Source organism: Dendrobium catenatum, unplaced genomic scaffold (assembly GCF_001605985.2).
Source record: "Dendrobium catenatum unplaced genomic scaffold, ASM160598v2 fragScaff_scaffold_390, whole genome shotgun sequence".
Taxonomy (NCBI): domain Eukaryota; kingdom Viridiplantae; phylum Streptophyta; class Magnoliopsida; order Asparagales; family Orchidaceae; genus Dendrobium; species Dendrobium catenatum.
In genome coordinates, this window is record NW_021318852.1 from 1699611 (window position 1) to 1715481 (window position 15871).

General features: G+C 35.2%; 1 protein-coding gene across 4 annotated transcripts; it reads right to left on the reverse strand.

The window, feature by feature from the left end:
- Positions 1 to 4362: 4362 nt before the first annotated feature.
- On the reverse strand, positions 4363 to 15084 carry LOC110097391 (trihelix transcription factor ASIL2). Of its 4 annotated transcripts, none has more exons than XM_028693969.1 (2): positions 13713 to 15084; positions 4363 to 4676 (listed from the first exon to the last, which is right to left on the reverse strand). In XM_028693969.1, exons 1-2 carry the CDS (start codon positions 14915 to 14917, stop codon positions 4556 to 4558), a joined length of 1326 nt encoding a protein of 441 aa, XP_028549802.1. In that variant the 5' UTR covers positions 14918 to 15084; the 3' UTR covers positions 4363 to 4555. The 4 variants fall into 4 exon arrangements, with proteins under 4 accessions (XP_028549802.1, XP_020679410.1, XP_028549803.1 ...); XM_020823751.2 differs by having other exon boundaries at positions 4363 to 4811; XM_028693970.1 differs by having other exon boundaries at positions 13708 to 15084.
- Between the last annotated feature and the right edge of the window lie 787 nt (positions 15085 to 15871).

Consider the following 15871-nt stretch of genomic DNA (forward strand, 5'->3'; position numbering starts at 1 on the left):
ATAAATTGAGAGAAAGGCATTGTAAACTGGAAAAGTAGCCTGGTTTTCAGCAGAACAGCAATTGAAGGAAGATTTAAAGAATATGTTGGATGCAGATATTACACAAGAACTGTATAATTCTGTGATGAGAATGGATAATAATAAATCACCTGGAGTGGATGGTGTGAATGCTTGTTTTTTAAAAGCTTATTGGAACATTATAAAGGTGGAAATTTGGAATGCAATTGAAGAATTTTTCAGATCAGGTATTGTGCAGAAACTTGGAGAGATGCAGTGATTGTTCTTATTCCTAAGGTTGAAAATGCTTCAGAACTTTCAAAGTTTAGGCCTATCAGTTTGTGTCAAACGATATACAAGATTGTTGTAGGAATGATTGTAAATAGATTAAAGACTTGTCTGCCTATGCCTATCTCAGAAGAATAAGGAGCTTCGGTACCGGGAAGATCCATCTCAGGGAATTGATTGTTGGCTCAAGAGATCCTAAATAAATTCTCTTTAGCTAAATTAGGATGTATGGTTATCAAGTTAGATATGGATCAAGCATACGGCCGTATGCTTTGGGAAACTATAAAGCAAGTTTTAAGGGTAATGGGATTTCCGAATAATATATCAAATTGAATTATACAATGTGTGAGCTACCCTATATTTTCTATCATTATTAATGGGAGGGAGTGGATTGAGGCTAAAAGTAGCTTTAAACAGAGATGCCCGCTTACTCCTTTTCTAGTTATTATGTGTGAAGAATTATTATCAAAGGCATTTCATCAAAATGGAAAGGATATTGGTATCAAATTGGCTTCAAATTCCGAAAAAGTCTCTCATCAGCATAATGTTGATGATGTGCATGTGATAGCTGAGGCTAATAGGAGAAATGCATCAAATGTTAGCAAAATTCTGAGGGATTATTGTCGGTGGACAGGTCAGCTTATTAATGAGAAGAAATCCATGATTCTCTTCAGGAAATCTGTGACTGGGAGGAAAAATAGCTTAGCAAACTAATGGGATTCAAAGAAGTTTATGAAATCACATATCTACAAGTGAAGATGATTATGAGAACATTAAAGGCTTCAGACTTTTATTCATTGATGCTTAAGGCATTAGAGAGACTCAATTATTGGGGGCTCTCGATGTCTTTTGTTGGCAGAGATAATTTCATTAATCAAATTTGCATTTTCATCCTTCATATATTATGACTCATTCTCTTATACCTAAAGGTTTGTTGGATGATATTGATAAATTATGCAGGAATGTTTTGTGGCCTAAAGATCAACGAAGACCAGAATTGCATTATATTGCTTGGAATTCTCTTTGTACTCCTTCAATTAAGGGAGGTCTTGGACTTCAAGGAGCTACTGGAAGATAGGGTCCTTTACGGGCTCTAAAAGCATGGAACTTCATTCAAAATACTAATTCCATGTTCAACAAAGTTATCAAACAAAAATATGCTAGGGAAATATGGAATGCTGAAATTAAGAGGAGCACATCTTCTTTATGGCGTATAATTGTGGATGGTGCCAATTTTTTTTTAAGCCTATCATTTGGTGGAGGGTTGGTAACGAAAGAAGTATCAGAATTTTTGAAAATGCACGGATATTAGATAGATGCTTAAATAAGTGGCCTACCATGGGTAAGTTACTTGATCTTCAAGAAAAAAAGTTGCGGATCTCATGGATGATAGTGGTATGTGGGACACAAAAATATTCAAAATGCATTTTGGAGAGCTAATGTTGGAATTAATTCAGTAAATCCCTGTTCAGGAAATTTCTTTGGATGATATACCCGAGCTTCAAAAATCAATTTCAGGTAAAACTGTTACTGCTCTTGCATATGAAGCATCAATTCAAAATATTTGCTCTAGTGGAAGAAATGTAAGATGGATGAAGAAGATCAGGTTTAGACCGAGGGAAGTGTTATTTTTGGTGGAGACATATTAACAATGCACTTCCTACTAATGATTGCTTAAATTACAGGAAATTGCATTCTAATAATTGTTGTCCTAGAGGGTATGATGAACTGGAAGATTATAAACATATTGCAGTTTGTTGTAATAAATTAATAGAAATGATAGACACTCTTAAACTTTGGGGTATTAGACTTCCTATCTTCCATGATTTACCGCATTGTTTGAATTATTTGGAGAAGTAGATCGGAATTCTGGATTGATTACTCTATGTTTCTTTTGTTTATCATGTGTGCAGGGCTAGAAACTGTTTTCAACATGGTAAATCAATTCCTCCAGCATCTTCAAAAGCAGCTCAGGTGTTATCCAATTCAATTCATTGCCAGTTGTGTTGATATCGACAGGTGTAGTGTTGCACTAAAGGAAGTTGCTTTGCCCCCTTCAACAACATCGTGTTAGATCAAAAGTTATGACGGGAGCACGCTGCAAAAGTGACAATCTCACCCTTTTCACATGCTTCTTCGGCTAAATTAGATAAATACGTCGAACTATCGAATTAACTAAATTTAGATTATGACAGAAATGTCAAAAACACAATGAAGTGGAGCTTAAACTTACCGTTAGATTTAACTTTGCATTTTTTGGTGTTTGGTAGGATTTAGCTCAAACCCTGCTTAAATCTTGCAACCAAATAAGATTTAACTTTGCATTTTGAAGTCCTAGGCTTCTAAAGATATTTTGAATTTCTGTTTTATAGTGAGAAAATCCTGTTTTCTAGTGAGAGGAAATCCCAAAATTTGAATTTCTGTTTGTTCCATCCCATCTTATCGCTTTTTCTCATTATGGCAGCGGAGGGTCGCCGATCATTGCATTCTGATGACTGGACCACCTCAGCTCCATTATCTTCCAAGAACCATATTGATCAAAATCAATATGATAGTTCTAGAGGCAGATATCGATTCATTCGCAGTAATGATCGGAAGAATCCATTCAAAAAGAAACCTTTAGTAATCAATGAAGGTGGTCTTCAAGATGTTTGTCTTAATGTTCCAGTTGAAGGAAAGGGCAAATCAATTTTAATTCCTTAAGAATTAAAGCATAACATGAATGATTTCTCTACTGAAGATTTCCAACCTGCATTCGGGAAGAAGGGCATTATTGGATGTGAACCAAGGACTAATGATTTGGAAGCTTCGTCTTCATCAAGTTTCAATTTGAAAGTTAGTAGATTTACTAATCATATTACTTATGATGATAATTGATGTAAAATTAAATCCCCTGTCCAAATTGAAAAAAAATCATTTGGTCGATGATGTTTCTCCAAAGATTTTATTGAAGTCTACAGGAAAAAATGCTTCTGTTTCTGTAAACAGCAATGAAAATGTGCTCGAAATTTTTGTTCAGAAAAATAATTTTATGAATGCTTGGGCCAAAACTCAACATATTAAAGTTAATCATCTTAAATTGGATTCTGAGATGCAAGAATATGGAAATATTATTACACTTAATGAAGAAAGGAAGCTGAAAATGTCAATTTTTTTAAAAACTCACTTGTAGTTAAAGCTTTTGGAAAAAATATCCCTTTCCCTTTATGTAGTATTGAATTAAGATGACAATGGAGTAAATTTGGTGGATTCCATCTAACCTCGCTTGATTTAGATTGGATTTTATGTTCTTTTCATTCTTCTGAATCTATGGAAGATGTTCTAAGTGGGGGACATTGTTATGTTGGTGGACACATAATTGGAATTGATAAATAGACACCACAATTTTCACCATTATCTATGAAAGGATTATCATCATCTATTTGGATTCGTTTGCCACATTTACCTTTACAATGTTGGGATGAGTCAATGTTACTAAGATTGCTTCAAAAGTTGGTTTACCTATGTTGTTAGATGATAATATGTTTAAATGGAGAAGAAGAAAATTTGCAAGAAATTTGTGTTAGCATAAATTTGGATTCTAGGCTACCACATGGTGTCCGGATAGAAGTGAGCAGAAATTTTTTTCAGAAAATTGAATATGAAAAAAAAATTCTTCCCTATGTTTTAAATATTGAAAGATAGGACACAAAATTGATTTGTCTTGAAGGTCGTAACGAACTTCAAACTGATTTTGTTCATAAAAGTACTTCTGATTTGGTTGAAGATATTCCTAAAAGTGTGACAGATAAGTTTGCTTCTAAACCAGAAAATGAACTTGATTATGATCCTTGGATTCATGTGAATTTCAGGAAAAACAGGAGAAAAATTGTGTTGAATAAGATCAGAAATCTGGGTATAACAATATTTCAGTTAACAATGCGGATTTGAATTCTTTCAAAAACCCTGGTATTGTTATGGTAAATCATTCAGCTGTTAATGAAAATGCTCCAAAATCTAATGATGAAACTCTTAATTCTTCCAAGATGAATGATGGGCAAATTTTATCTAAGCAAATAATTGTCTTGAAGAGAGATATTGATAAAATTCAGAATGCTAAATCTTCAGTAATTCATTCAGAAACGTCTGCTGCGGATAATGTGAAATCTATTCTTACAAATGCTTACTCCAGTTTCTGATCATTAGTTGTATTAAATGCTAATAAATTCAATTTATTATCACACTGTATTGAAGATTCTGCTACTGAAGAAGTTATTATAGCTGAAGCTAATCATAAACTAGAATGTGAAGCTGCTGATTCTGTAGATCCAAAATCTGAAGCTATTGTAATTAATGCTGATGCTGCTCCCGAAGAAGTATTGTATTTGATACTGTTACTGAAAAGCTCAAACCTGAAGAAGAAATTTAAGCTAATTCTGAAGCTGCCGTTAAGCCGAAGATAGAAGTGAAGGCTTCTGAAGTTCTGATTCCACAGAAGAACGATGATTTTGGAAACAACTGTGCAAATATTTCCTCCAATCTAAATTCTGAAACCAAGATAAGTTCTAAGTCTTCTAGTTTTGTTTAATGTAATGAGGTTATAAGTTCTTTAAGTGTTAAACAAAAATGCAAAAAGAACTTTTTAAGTGTTAAACAAAAACGCAAAAAGAACTTTTAGTGATAAACAAAAATGCAAAAAGAACTTAAATCCTTAGGACTTATCGAAGCAATCCCAAGAAAAAGAAAAGTTGATTTGAATATGAGTCGGGGTGGTGGGGGGTTCCCTTTTGTTTCTTAATGTTTCTTTTTTATTTTGGAATTGTAGATAGCCAAAAAAATGGAGGCTTCTTTTTATCTTAAGAGAGATTGTTAAAGACAACAATGTTTTTTTTTTTTTATTGGGCTACTGAAAACAAAATTATCCATTATTAGTAGGAGGGAGGTCAATTGGATTATTGGTAAGGAATGGGATTTTTTTCATAATCCTACTAATGGTACTTCGGGGTGAATTCTTGTTTTATGGAAAAGGGATGAGTTCTTTTTTAATGTTTTAGTGTTTAGGTCTATTCAAATTCCTAATATGGGTAGTTGGAATGTTGCTACTATTTATGGTAATAAGGACTTGTATATTAGAAAAGGTTTATGGGATAGTCTTGAGAGGTTTTCTTCTTCTAACATTCATTCCATTGTGGGTGGAGATTTTAATTGTATTATTTCTAAAGAAGATAAGAGAGAGGGGAAGAGATTCATATTCTCTCAAGGAAGAAAATGAAATCATTTATGGCTAATAATGATTTTCATGATGTAGGTGTCATTGGACCAAGATTTACTTGGTATAACAATAAGGATCTTCAAGAATCTGAGAAAGATTGGATAGATGTTTTCTAAACTCAACTGCAATCCAAAGTGTTCATTTTTCTATGATTAGGCATCTCGCAAGAGTTGCATCGGATCATAGTCCTCTTATTTTCAAAATATGTGACATCCCTCATCCTCAAAAGAAGTCCATCCAATTTGAAGATGTATGGAAGTCTTATCTAGCAGCTTGAAATGTTGTTCTCACATCTTGGAGGAAATCAGATTTTGATATTGATGGTGAAATTCTTAACATAAAAATGAAAAGATCTTTGAAGGCTCTTTATTTTTGGAATAAGAATAAGTTGAAGAACTTGAATGTTCTTAAAGAAGAGTAAAAAAATGAAATTTTTAATCTTCAATTGGAAGAAAGTTATTTTGGCAATCTTAATACATAAAATCTAAATATGCCTAGAAGAAAAGTCCATGAACTGAATCTAACTTTGAACCAGTTAGCTACATGGTGAAACCAAAGAGCTAAGGTGAAATGGATTGATGAAGGTGATTCAAATTCCAAATTCTTTCATAACTATGCTTCAACAAAGAGGAATGGCAATTTGATTAAACAAATTAAAGATGGAAATAACAGCTTGGTAGAAGATCAAGATGATATTGAAGTAGCTTTTTTTGAAGATTTCAAAAACAAATGACAAAGCAAAAGATCCAAACTGACGGAATAGCATGAAGCTCGTACTAGACAGAAAATTGATAATGAAGACTTTATAAATCTCAATGCAGATTTTACATTAGAAGAATTCTCAGAATCCGTTCATCAAATGACTGATAACAAATCTCATGAAATCGACGGTATTACTGCTTCTTTTATTAAGTTATTTTGGAATATTGTTAAAGATGATACATGGAGAGCTATTGACAGTTTTTTCAAAACTAGAAAAATGATTCCTATTTGGAAGGACGCATTAATTGTGTTAATCCCTAAGGTTAAAAATCCGATTGAACCTTCTCATTTCTAACCAGTTAGTTTGTGTCAAACAATTTACAAAGTGGCAGCTAGAATGTTAATGAACATATTGAAATTGTGCCTTCCAAAAATCATCCCTGAAGATCAAGTTGTTTTTATTCCTGGAATATCTATGTTTGATCATTAACTTTTAGCCCAAGAAATTTTTAATAAACTCGGATTTTCCAATTCAAAGAAGGGTCTAATGGCTGCAAAGATTGATATAGAAAAAGCCTATGATAGCATGGGTTGGCCGGGTTTAGTTAAAACCTTAAGTTGATTTGGTTTTCCTACAAAGTTATCTAATCTTATTTTGAATGTGTGGAAAATGCTAGATTTACTAATCTTATAAATGGGAGAAATTCTAAATGTATCAAATCTAAGAGAGGATTCAGACAAGGTTATCCTTTGTCTCCATATTTATTTATCATATGCTCTCAAATTTTATCTAATGGTATATTTGCAAAGAGGTGCAGCATTGGGTATTAAAATAGACCACATACTGAAAAAATTTCACATTTAATATATGCTGATGATGTTCTTTTATTTTTCGATAGCATCTCCAAGAGTAGCAGAAGTTATGAAAGATATTATAGCTGATTTCTGCAGTTAGACATGTCAAAAGGTTAATAACAGCAAATCTCAATTTTTTTTTTTTTTTGGAATTTAATTGAAGCTACAAGGAAGAGAAAGATAGCCAAAAAGTTTGGTTTTAGAGTTGTTAAAGAAATGAAGTATCTTGGAGTAAAAATTGAGCTAAGAAAATTGAAAGTGACTGATTTTCAGAATATTATAGATCATGCATTGGAAAGGATGAATGCTTGGGGAAACATAAGCCTTTCTTTGGCAGAAATAATTCTTCTCATTAATTCGTCACTTTTACCACTTCCTATGTTATATCTGCTCATTCTTCGGTGCCTAAGGTTTTGTTATTTCATCTAGAAAAATTATGCAGAAATTTTATTTGGCATAAAGACAAAGGTAGAAATGGGTTGCATTATGTTGCTTGGGATGAGACTTGCAAAGAGAAAATATTTGGTGGATGTGTCATTCATTTGGTGGTAAGCATGTAGATCCTTTAAGAGCTAAATTGGCATGGATATTTATTCAAAACCCTTCTTTACTAAACTGTACCCTTACTGCAAAATATGAAAATGATATGTGGACTGCTAAAATCAAAAGGTCTTCTTCTACTTGGCATATCTTGGTCAATGGTGCTAATCATATTAAACCTATCATTAGATGGAAGTTATCTAACGGTAACAAAGTTGGCATTCTAAATGATGTTTGGATCTTTGATAGAAGTTTTCATAGTAGGTCTTCATGTATTGATCATGTGGGATTACAAGTCAAAGTTCAAGATTTCTTATCTCCTGAAAGCAATTGGAAATGTTCGGAGGTCTAAAAACTTTTTAATGAAAATCATATATCCTTTATTATCCAGGTTCCTATTTACACAAATATAATTGAAGATCAAATTGAACTAGGGTATCAACATTCGGAAAAGTCTATTACTGCATTATCATATTAAGCAGGTTTTGAACATGAATATAGTGAAGAAGTTGTTGCTTTCATGAAGTGGCTTACTAAACTGAAACTCAAACCAAATGTGCAAATGTTTTGGTGGAGATTAAGAATGTTCTTCCTACAAATGAATTTCTTAATTATAGAACGCTCATTCAGCCGAATGTTGGCCATTAAAAGAGAAGCATAATTCTAAGTGTCTTTAACCTTAGAGACAGGATATGAAATGAGCATATACGTGAAAAGGTTGGAGTAGCTCGAGTTGAAGGTTTGGTCACATTAAACGGAGGCCTTCCGATGACCCGATTAGGAAAGTTAAGGTATTAGATTTGACTTATATTAAGAAAGGTAGAGGTAGACCTAAAAAGACTTGGTTATAAAATATTAAAAATGATCTTTCTTTATTAGATTTAAATGAGAATTTGAATTTTAACAGAATACAATGGCGAAAAAAAATTCATTTAGCCGACCCCACGTAGTGGGACAAAGGCTTGATGTTGTTATCATTGTAATGGGATCATTAAGAAAGGTTTTTCTAGAAAAGCATTAGTCCATGTGTTATTCCAGCCCTGTTGACCCCTAATAAGAAGGAATGTAATGGATAATGTGTTTTGATAGTAGAGTTAACATGAGTATCACCATCAAGTATAGATGCATCATGCCTATTTATATCTAATTCTAATAATGAATGATGTGCATTGGTAGTGCACTATCAATAGCAAGATTAAATCTTACATGTCACTTATTTTACAAAAATTGATTTAAAAAGTAGTTACATCAAATAAAAATTAAACATGAGGATGAGTGGAAGAGAACCTTACAAAAAAATAATACATGAGAATGAGTGGAAGATGGCCCTTTTAGACTATCTAATGAATCAAGCACATTCATGAGGAATGTGAGCAATGTTAAAATCATTTATTGAGAATTTCTGATGGTTTATTTTGATAATATCCTCATATATAGTCAAAATAGAGACCAACATCTCCATTATCAAGCGTCTGGAAGAGAGACTATATATGGACTTCAAGAAATTTTTATATATGGACAAACATCTAGACTCAGAATTAATCATATTAAGATCAAAGCCATCACTGATTGAAGTATCCATAATTATTTTGATAGGAATTTGATATCCATACAGCCAAAAAACAGCAATAATGAAGAGATAACGCAGCAAAAATTAGCAATAAAGAATGAGATTAACGGCTAATTTTATTGATATCTATAGAACAAATTAAGATACAAATTAACTACTATTCGAGAGATAGATCGACTCTCCACAAACCCTTGGCACTGATAGAAACATCTTCAAAGAAAATTGCCGCAAAACATAAAATCTCATAAAAAAATAAAACAACCTAATTAATTCCAAGGTTTTAAAAGGCGAAATCGGGAATCGAGGCATTTTTTCTAAGCGAGGCGAGGCGTAAGCCTCGAGACGGATCGAGGCATAAGCCTCAAAACGATTAAAATAAATTAATTTAAAATTTTAAATAATGACAAAAAATAACAAAAATAACAATTATTTGTACTACCAATAATAAAATAACATGAATACAAAAATATACCAGTCTGCCGGGGGTCCAAGGGGGCGCTGCCCGGTTAGGTCGCGGGGTCAAGTCGAGGCGCTGCCTCGATGCGCCTCGACGCCTCACGCGGTGAGGCGTACGCCTCCGTGGAAAAAGGCGTAAGCCTCGCCCGAGCTTTCGAGGCTTAAGCCTCAGTTCGCCCGACCTCCGCCTCGATTCGAGGCGCGCCTCGAGGCGTCCGCCTCAAACGCCTTTTTAATCGTTAATTAATTCTAAATAAAATTTCCTAATTTTCTCTCAAATCTGAATTCAAATCACCCCTATTTCCCTAAATAAACCTTCATAAGCCCTCTTTCTCTAAATAAATCTTTTTAATTTCCTCCCAAATTTTATTTTCTATGATAAATAATTAAAAAAATAATTAATCCCCTTTGAGCCCCCCTCTCTCCTTACCCATCGCCCACACTAGTGGGGCCCACGAGGCTCTTCCACCTGCCAATTAGATCGCCACCCCTTATTGAGGCCGAGTTGATTGGCTGGACTGACTCAGCCGGTACATCAATACTCCTCAAGGTGAAACAAAGGAAACTAGTGTTGAATTATCCGATATGATTTCCTTGTTTCATAGTCGGGTAGATCCTTTCGCTCGATCAGCACTTATCCAGCTCCTCCGGTTGTCGAGCAAACTCCTCTCACTTTCATTGGCTCCAGGATCACCTCCATTTCTTCTTTCAAGTTCATCGAAAGCATCGTTAATGGACTGTGATTGTCAATAACTTTCCTTAGTTGGGACACATGGAATAATGGGTGTATGGCGAAAGTAGGGGTAGCTGGAAGATTAGCTATGGAACCAATTCTCTCTATAGCCTCATCAGGCCCATAATCTCATGAAGATAACTTTACATTTCTTCTTCAAGCTAAGGTCTTCTGTATGTAGGGTCGAATCTTCAAATACACCTTATCACCCACCTCGAACGGCACATTCCTTCTATGCCCGTCAGCTAGCTTCTTTATAATTTGTTGTGCCCTCAATAGGTGCCCCCTTAAGCTCTCCCAATATCCTATCTCATTCCTCCAAGTGTTGTCCCACTCATAAAATTGGAGTGCTCTTAATCTCATAGTATACCAAGAGATGGGGTCTCTAATATAAAGGATTATGAAGGTGTAGTATGTGTTGCACAAAGGTAGGATGTATTGTACCAGTACATGGCCCAAGATAACCACTTCACTTAGGTCTTGGTTATTTTTTGATACATAAGATCTCAAATAAGTCTCCACACTCCTATTCACCACCTCGGTCTGCCTTTTTGTTTTTCAATTACCACCGCTTAAGAATTTAATTTGCATGCTTAAGGAAATGCATTTTCTATCATTCAATATGATATAAAAACAATGTAAATCTATTTTTAACTACTTTATCTTCAATAGATGTTACTCCAATCTTAATCATTCCTCAATTTATCATTTATAAATTTGCATACATTTTTAACTACTTTATCTTCAATAGATGTTACTCCAATCTTAATCATTCCTCAATATATCATTTATAAATTTGCATACATTGATGAAAACATTTTCATTTTTATTACCTCAACTTACCAATAATTAACTTTTTATTGCTCAACAATTAAATCCATAAACATAGCCGACATAATTATAGTTACATGAAATTTACCTTTCAATATCCAAGATATCCATTTATTGCATTATTATCTCGATTCAATTCTTCATTTTAGCCACCTAACCTTAAATTTAGATGTTATATTATCATTTCTATCTACATTCTTATGAATAATAGCTCCAAAATAATTAAATCTAATACACTAAAGTATAAGTTTATCATCAAACAATAGTGATTCATAATTGTTAATTTCACACCAAATACCCATCCTTTCTTCTAATAATTCAAGGGGCTTTCTGACGGCGTTGGTATTAAAAACAGCAACAAACTCCAACATATTCAACACAAAAAATATATTTATATTAATAGAAAATCAAATACGAACAAAGTAAGATACAATGGTCCTCTTTTGAGAGAAGGACCTCTCCCAAACCATAGACGCGACTAGGATCCCCACAAAAAGAAAACTATAGCACTCTCAAATCAAATTCTCCATACAAACATAACATAAATCCTACTACTTATAGCAAATAATAAAACAACAAATTCCAAAACGTCCCTCCCCCAATTCCCTCTCAAATCAACCCCCTAAATCAGCCCCCAAATCAGACCTCTTCAATTAAGAAATATCTTCTAATTAATCTCCTCCAATTCGGCCCTCAAATCTTACCTCTTTAATTAGGAAAAATCTCCTAATTAATCTCATCAATTCAATCCCCAAATCTTCTTTTTTAACTAGTAAACATCTCCTAATTAATCCCCTTCAAATCAGCCCCCAAATCAACCTACATTCCTTATTAATTTCCCTCTCATATTTGAATTCAAATAAGAGATCTTTTCCTCCTTAATTATCTCCTTAATTCCCTCCTTAATTATCCTCCTAACATAATGAATTATTGCTTTGCTAAGCCCCATAAGAGGGGCTGAAATCTCCTTGGATTTTGTTTCAGGTTCCGCCCCCTCCACAAGATCTAGCCTCCCTTGGCCTGCAGCCATAACACTTTAATCTTTTAAACTATATATCCATTGTTTTAGCCTTCCAATTATTTTATCAAATGTCCATTAATTAGAACAATATCATTATGAAAAGCATACACCAAGACAGCTAATTTTGAATACCCTTTGTAAGTGTCTCAAACAATACCACCAAAATCCTAATACTTGATAACAAAAGATGGGGGATCGCCATATCTACCGATAAAATGAAAATTACCCTCATTATCTTTTTTACCCTTACATCACCTAAATCTTTTTAATTCAACAAAAATATATATCTCAGAACTTCCATTTGCAGCAACCAGCACTTCAACTTCAATCACAACAGAGTAGAAGCAACCACTAATTCCTTTTCTAATGGTACCACTTCTTATGAAGGCAATACAATGAAGAAATAGACAATACAGACTTAAAGCATGAAAATAAAAATATGATAAGGAGGAAGACCAGTAAATTGACTTCACGAGGTTGGTGATGTTGACCGTCCGAAAGAAGAAGTGGCATTATCGACCAAGCTGTAGAGAATGAGGAGAACCTCAAGAGTGAGCTCATAGGGGATGAGGTGGTTAGGGAGGAAGAAACTGGTGAAGGAGAGGAAGGAGGAGAGGGAGAGGAGATTGTCATGGTGGAGGATGGAAGTATAGGGGAGAAGGATAAAGTCGATTAAAGTGGTAGAAAGGAGGTTGGTAGACGGAGAGGACTAGGACAAGGAAGCAACTAATAGAGGCAACGAGATGGAGGAGGGATGATGGAAGTGAAGCATTGTTGATGCCAAAGGTGGGCTTATCAAGGATAAGGACGATTTAGGGTCATGGAGGAGGCTAATGCATCACGTCACAATTTATGTCGTTCTACACATGGCAAGTTTAACAAAGGAGAGCAAGCTTAACTAAAAGTTGAGAAGGTGGTAATTTTCATGCATTTAAAAGTTTATAAATGGTGGCATGTGATTGGATAATAATTTTTACCTGTTAAATAGGAAAATAGTAGATATTTTAATGATAAGCATGTAAATTCCCCTAAAAAAAAAGGAAGAGAATTCTATGACAATGCTTAATTGATATTCTCAAATGACTACAAAAGTCTCAACTTGAAGTTAAATAAGAACATGACATGCATTGTTGCCAATGGAAAATGACACTCGTTATCATTTTGGAATGATTGTTGCTAGGGGCAGCAAATTCAGTTTACAAGTGAGTAGCAAGTCAAGAATTTTTTTGCATTTTTGACGGAGTAAAAAGTATGTTTTAATCCTTTTTGGTAAGTTCCATTTTACATACTAGAATTCCTAAAATGTTACTGATTATGCACTCCAAATCCAATAATATTAGTTTGATGAAGATAATCGAATAGTAAGATATTGGAAGCAAACAATAAAAAAACGTAAAAATGAAACCAAATAATAGTGATTCTAAAGAAACCCACAAAATAAAAAAAAGTATAATCAAGCCTACCTCACCCGCTCATATTCTCTGCAGAAACGTCAGTATCATCATTATCACCATTGTCGTCCTCATCAGTGTTCTCTTCGCCCTCCTCCTCCCTATCTTCCTGTCTTATCCTAGCGATCTCAGCCTGTGCCCCATCCAAAATCTGCCTCTTCTGCAACTCGAGATCCCTATGGAACTCCTTCCTCATCCTCTCCAGCTCTGCCATCTGCTGCCTCCTATTGTTCTCAATTTTTTCATAAATGGCACCAAACTTCTGAATTGAATCAGCAAGCATCTTGAAAGAAGACTCTGAGTTTCCTCCAACCTTCTCTCTTCTTGGTGGTAGTCCATCAGACTCATCATCCACCTCGTCACCCTCCCCTTCAGAGGCTGTATCACCCGGGCTATCCCTCATCTCAGCTATAGCATCGGAGTTATTCAAATAAAGCCTAGAGCTTGCAAAGACATACTCTCCAGCATCAATGCCACAGGGGAGCCTAGGTAGTTGAGAATGTTGCCGGGCTGCAGGGGGTGGAGGAGGAGGTGATGACATCAGCTCATCCATCTTACGGAAATAAACCCACTTGCGGCTTGAGCTAGAGTAATCAGGGTACTTAGCCTTCTCCTTCTTATATTTTTTCTTCAAAGTATCCAAGCGGTTTCTACACTGAACTTCGGATCGGGGAGTCTTAGAGCCCTGGGAGACCTTCTTGGCGACCTCACCCCATTCGTCTGAGCGAAGACTCTTCCGGCCGTTCTGCAGGAAACGATCTCCCCACGCATCCAGAAGGGCGAAAGTAGAGTCCTCCGACCAATCGGCCAGCGATGTTCGACAAGACAGCGGCTTCACCGCAGGGGTAACGACCGAGCGGGGGACCAACTCAAAGCCTCGTGCGTACTGATCAAGCCTACGCCGCTTCCCGCGGCTCTCAGATGATTCGTCAGCATCATCCTCGTCGTCATCGTCGACCTCGTTCCGTGTCTGCAGATAACCTCGTCCGCCGCTAACCTCCTCGTCTTCTTCTTCTTCGGCATCATTCACGGCCAAATCGACTTCGTTCCGTTCCTCCTCATCTTCATCAACGTAATCATCGGGGTAGCCGCGAGGGATTTGTAATTGGTAGGAGTTATTGCGAGCGTGGAGATTGGAGTAATTGGAAGAAGGAATGGGGCGGCGATTACTTTGGGTGTAGGAATTTGGGGGATACCTGGCGTCGTCCTCCGTGTCATCCATTCGTGAAGGAGTTCAGGGAAAATATTACTAGATCAGCATGGGGCGAGAGAGTCGAGATATAAATGAGAAGAAGAAAAAGCAGAAACCAAAACCCTAGGTTTCGATCGGAAAACCCTCGCCTCTCCCAGCATTTGGGGTCCTTGTTGGGACTCCGCACGTAATCTGGAAAGAGAGGGAAAGAGAAGTCAGCAACGTCACTCATTCAGTACTTCGAGCTGCATCGTCCAGCGGCCAGCTGAAGAAAAAGCCGCCCTTTGGCATAGCATTCTACGGATAACGTCAAGATTCGTGACTCGAGAATAAATAGCATTGTCATAAAAACCACAAATTATTTGGTGCACCTTGACTTCAATTAAGTTTTGACACGTGAAATAAAAACATTAATTTTTTTATTGAATATTATTTTGTATTTATGTCTTGTCAGCCTAACCAAATTTAAATTTTTTTTTACTTTTAAACGCCGGGGTTTACGGTATAACAAATACGGCCCCCAAGCCCTGTAATTTTGATGATAACAAATATTATTGATTTCTTACTGTGTTATCTCATGTTAATTGCTATTTTTGCATATCTATTTTTTATGTACTAATATTTCAGATTCATCGTTCACTTGCAAGTTTGATCAGCTCAAAATTAGGTAGACTAGAATTAAGTATGTCATGAAGAGTTTGTATTTTCAATTCTTATGTATTTTTATTTTTCTTAAATCAAATCATGTATTTGGTGGATGCTAAGCTTGAAAACCACACACACACACACACTCAAGGGAGTGTGTTAGTGGCAATGTCTTTGAATTTTTTGAATTAATCGTATAGTATCATCCATATCGTATTGTACGATCAGCTAATCATAAAATGATTAAAATGCTTAATTATGATAATTAAAGCAAGATAAACTAATCGTACTATATGATGTATATCGTATATGACGATCAATTAAAAATAGGGATCTCAG

Coding starts and splice junctions, on each gene's coding strand:
- LOC110097391 (XM_028693969.1), bottom strand. CDS start 14,917: ATGGATGACACGGAGGACGACGCCAGGTATCCCCCAAATTCCTACACC. Junction 4,677..13,712: donor TCTGCAGAGAATATGAGCGG/GTGAGGTAGGCT, acceptor TTTCTTCTTCAG/GTTTGAGCTTTTCAGTAACA.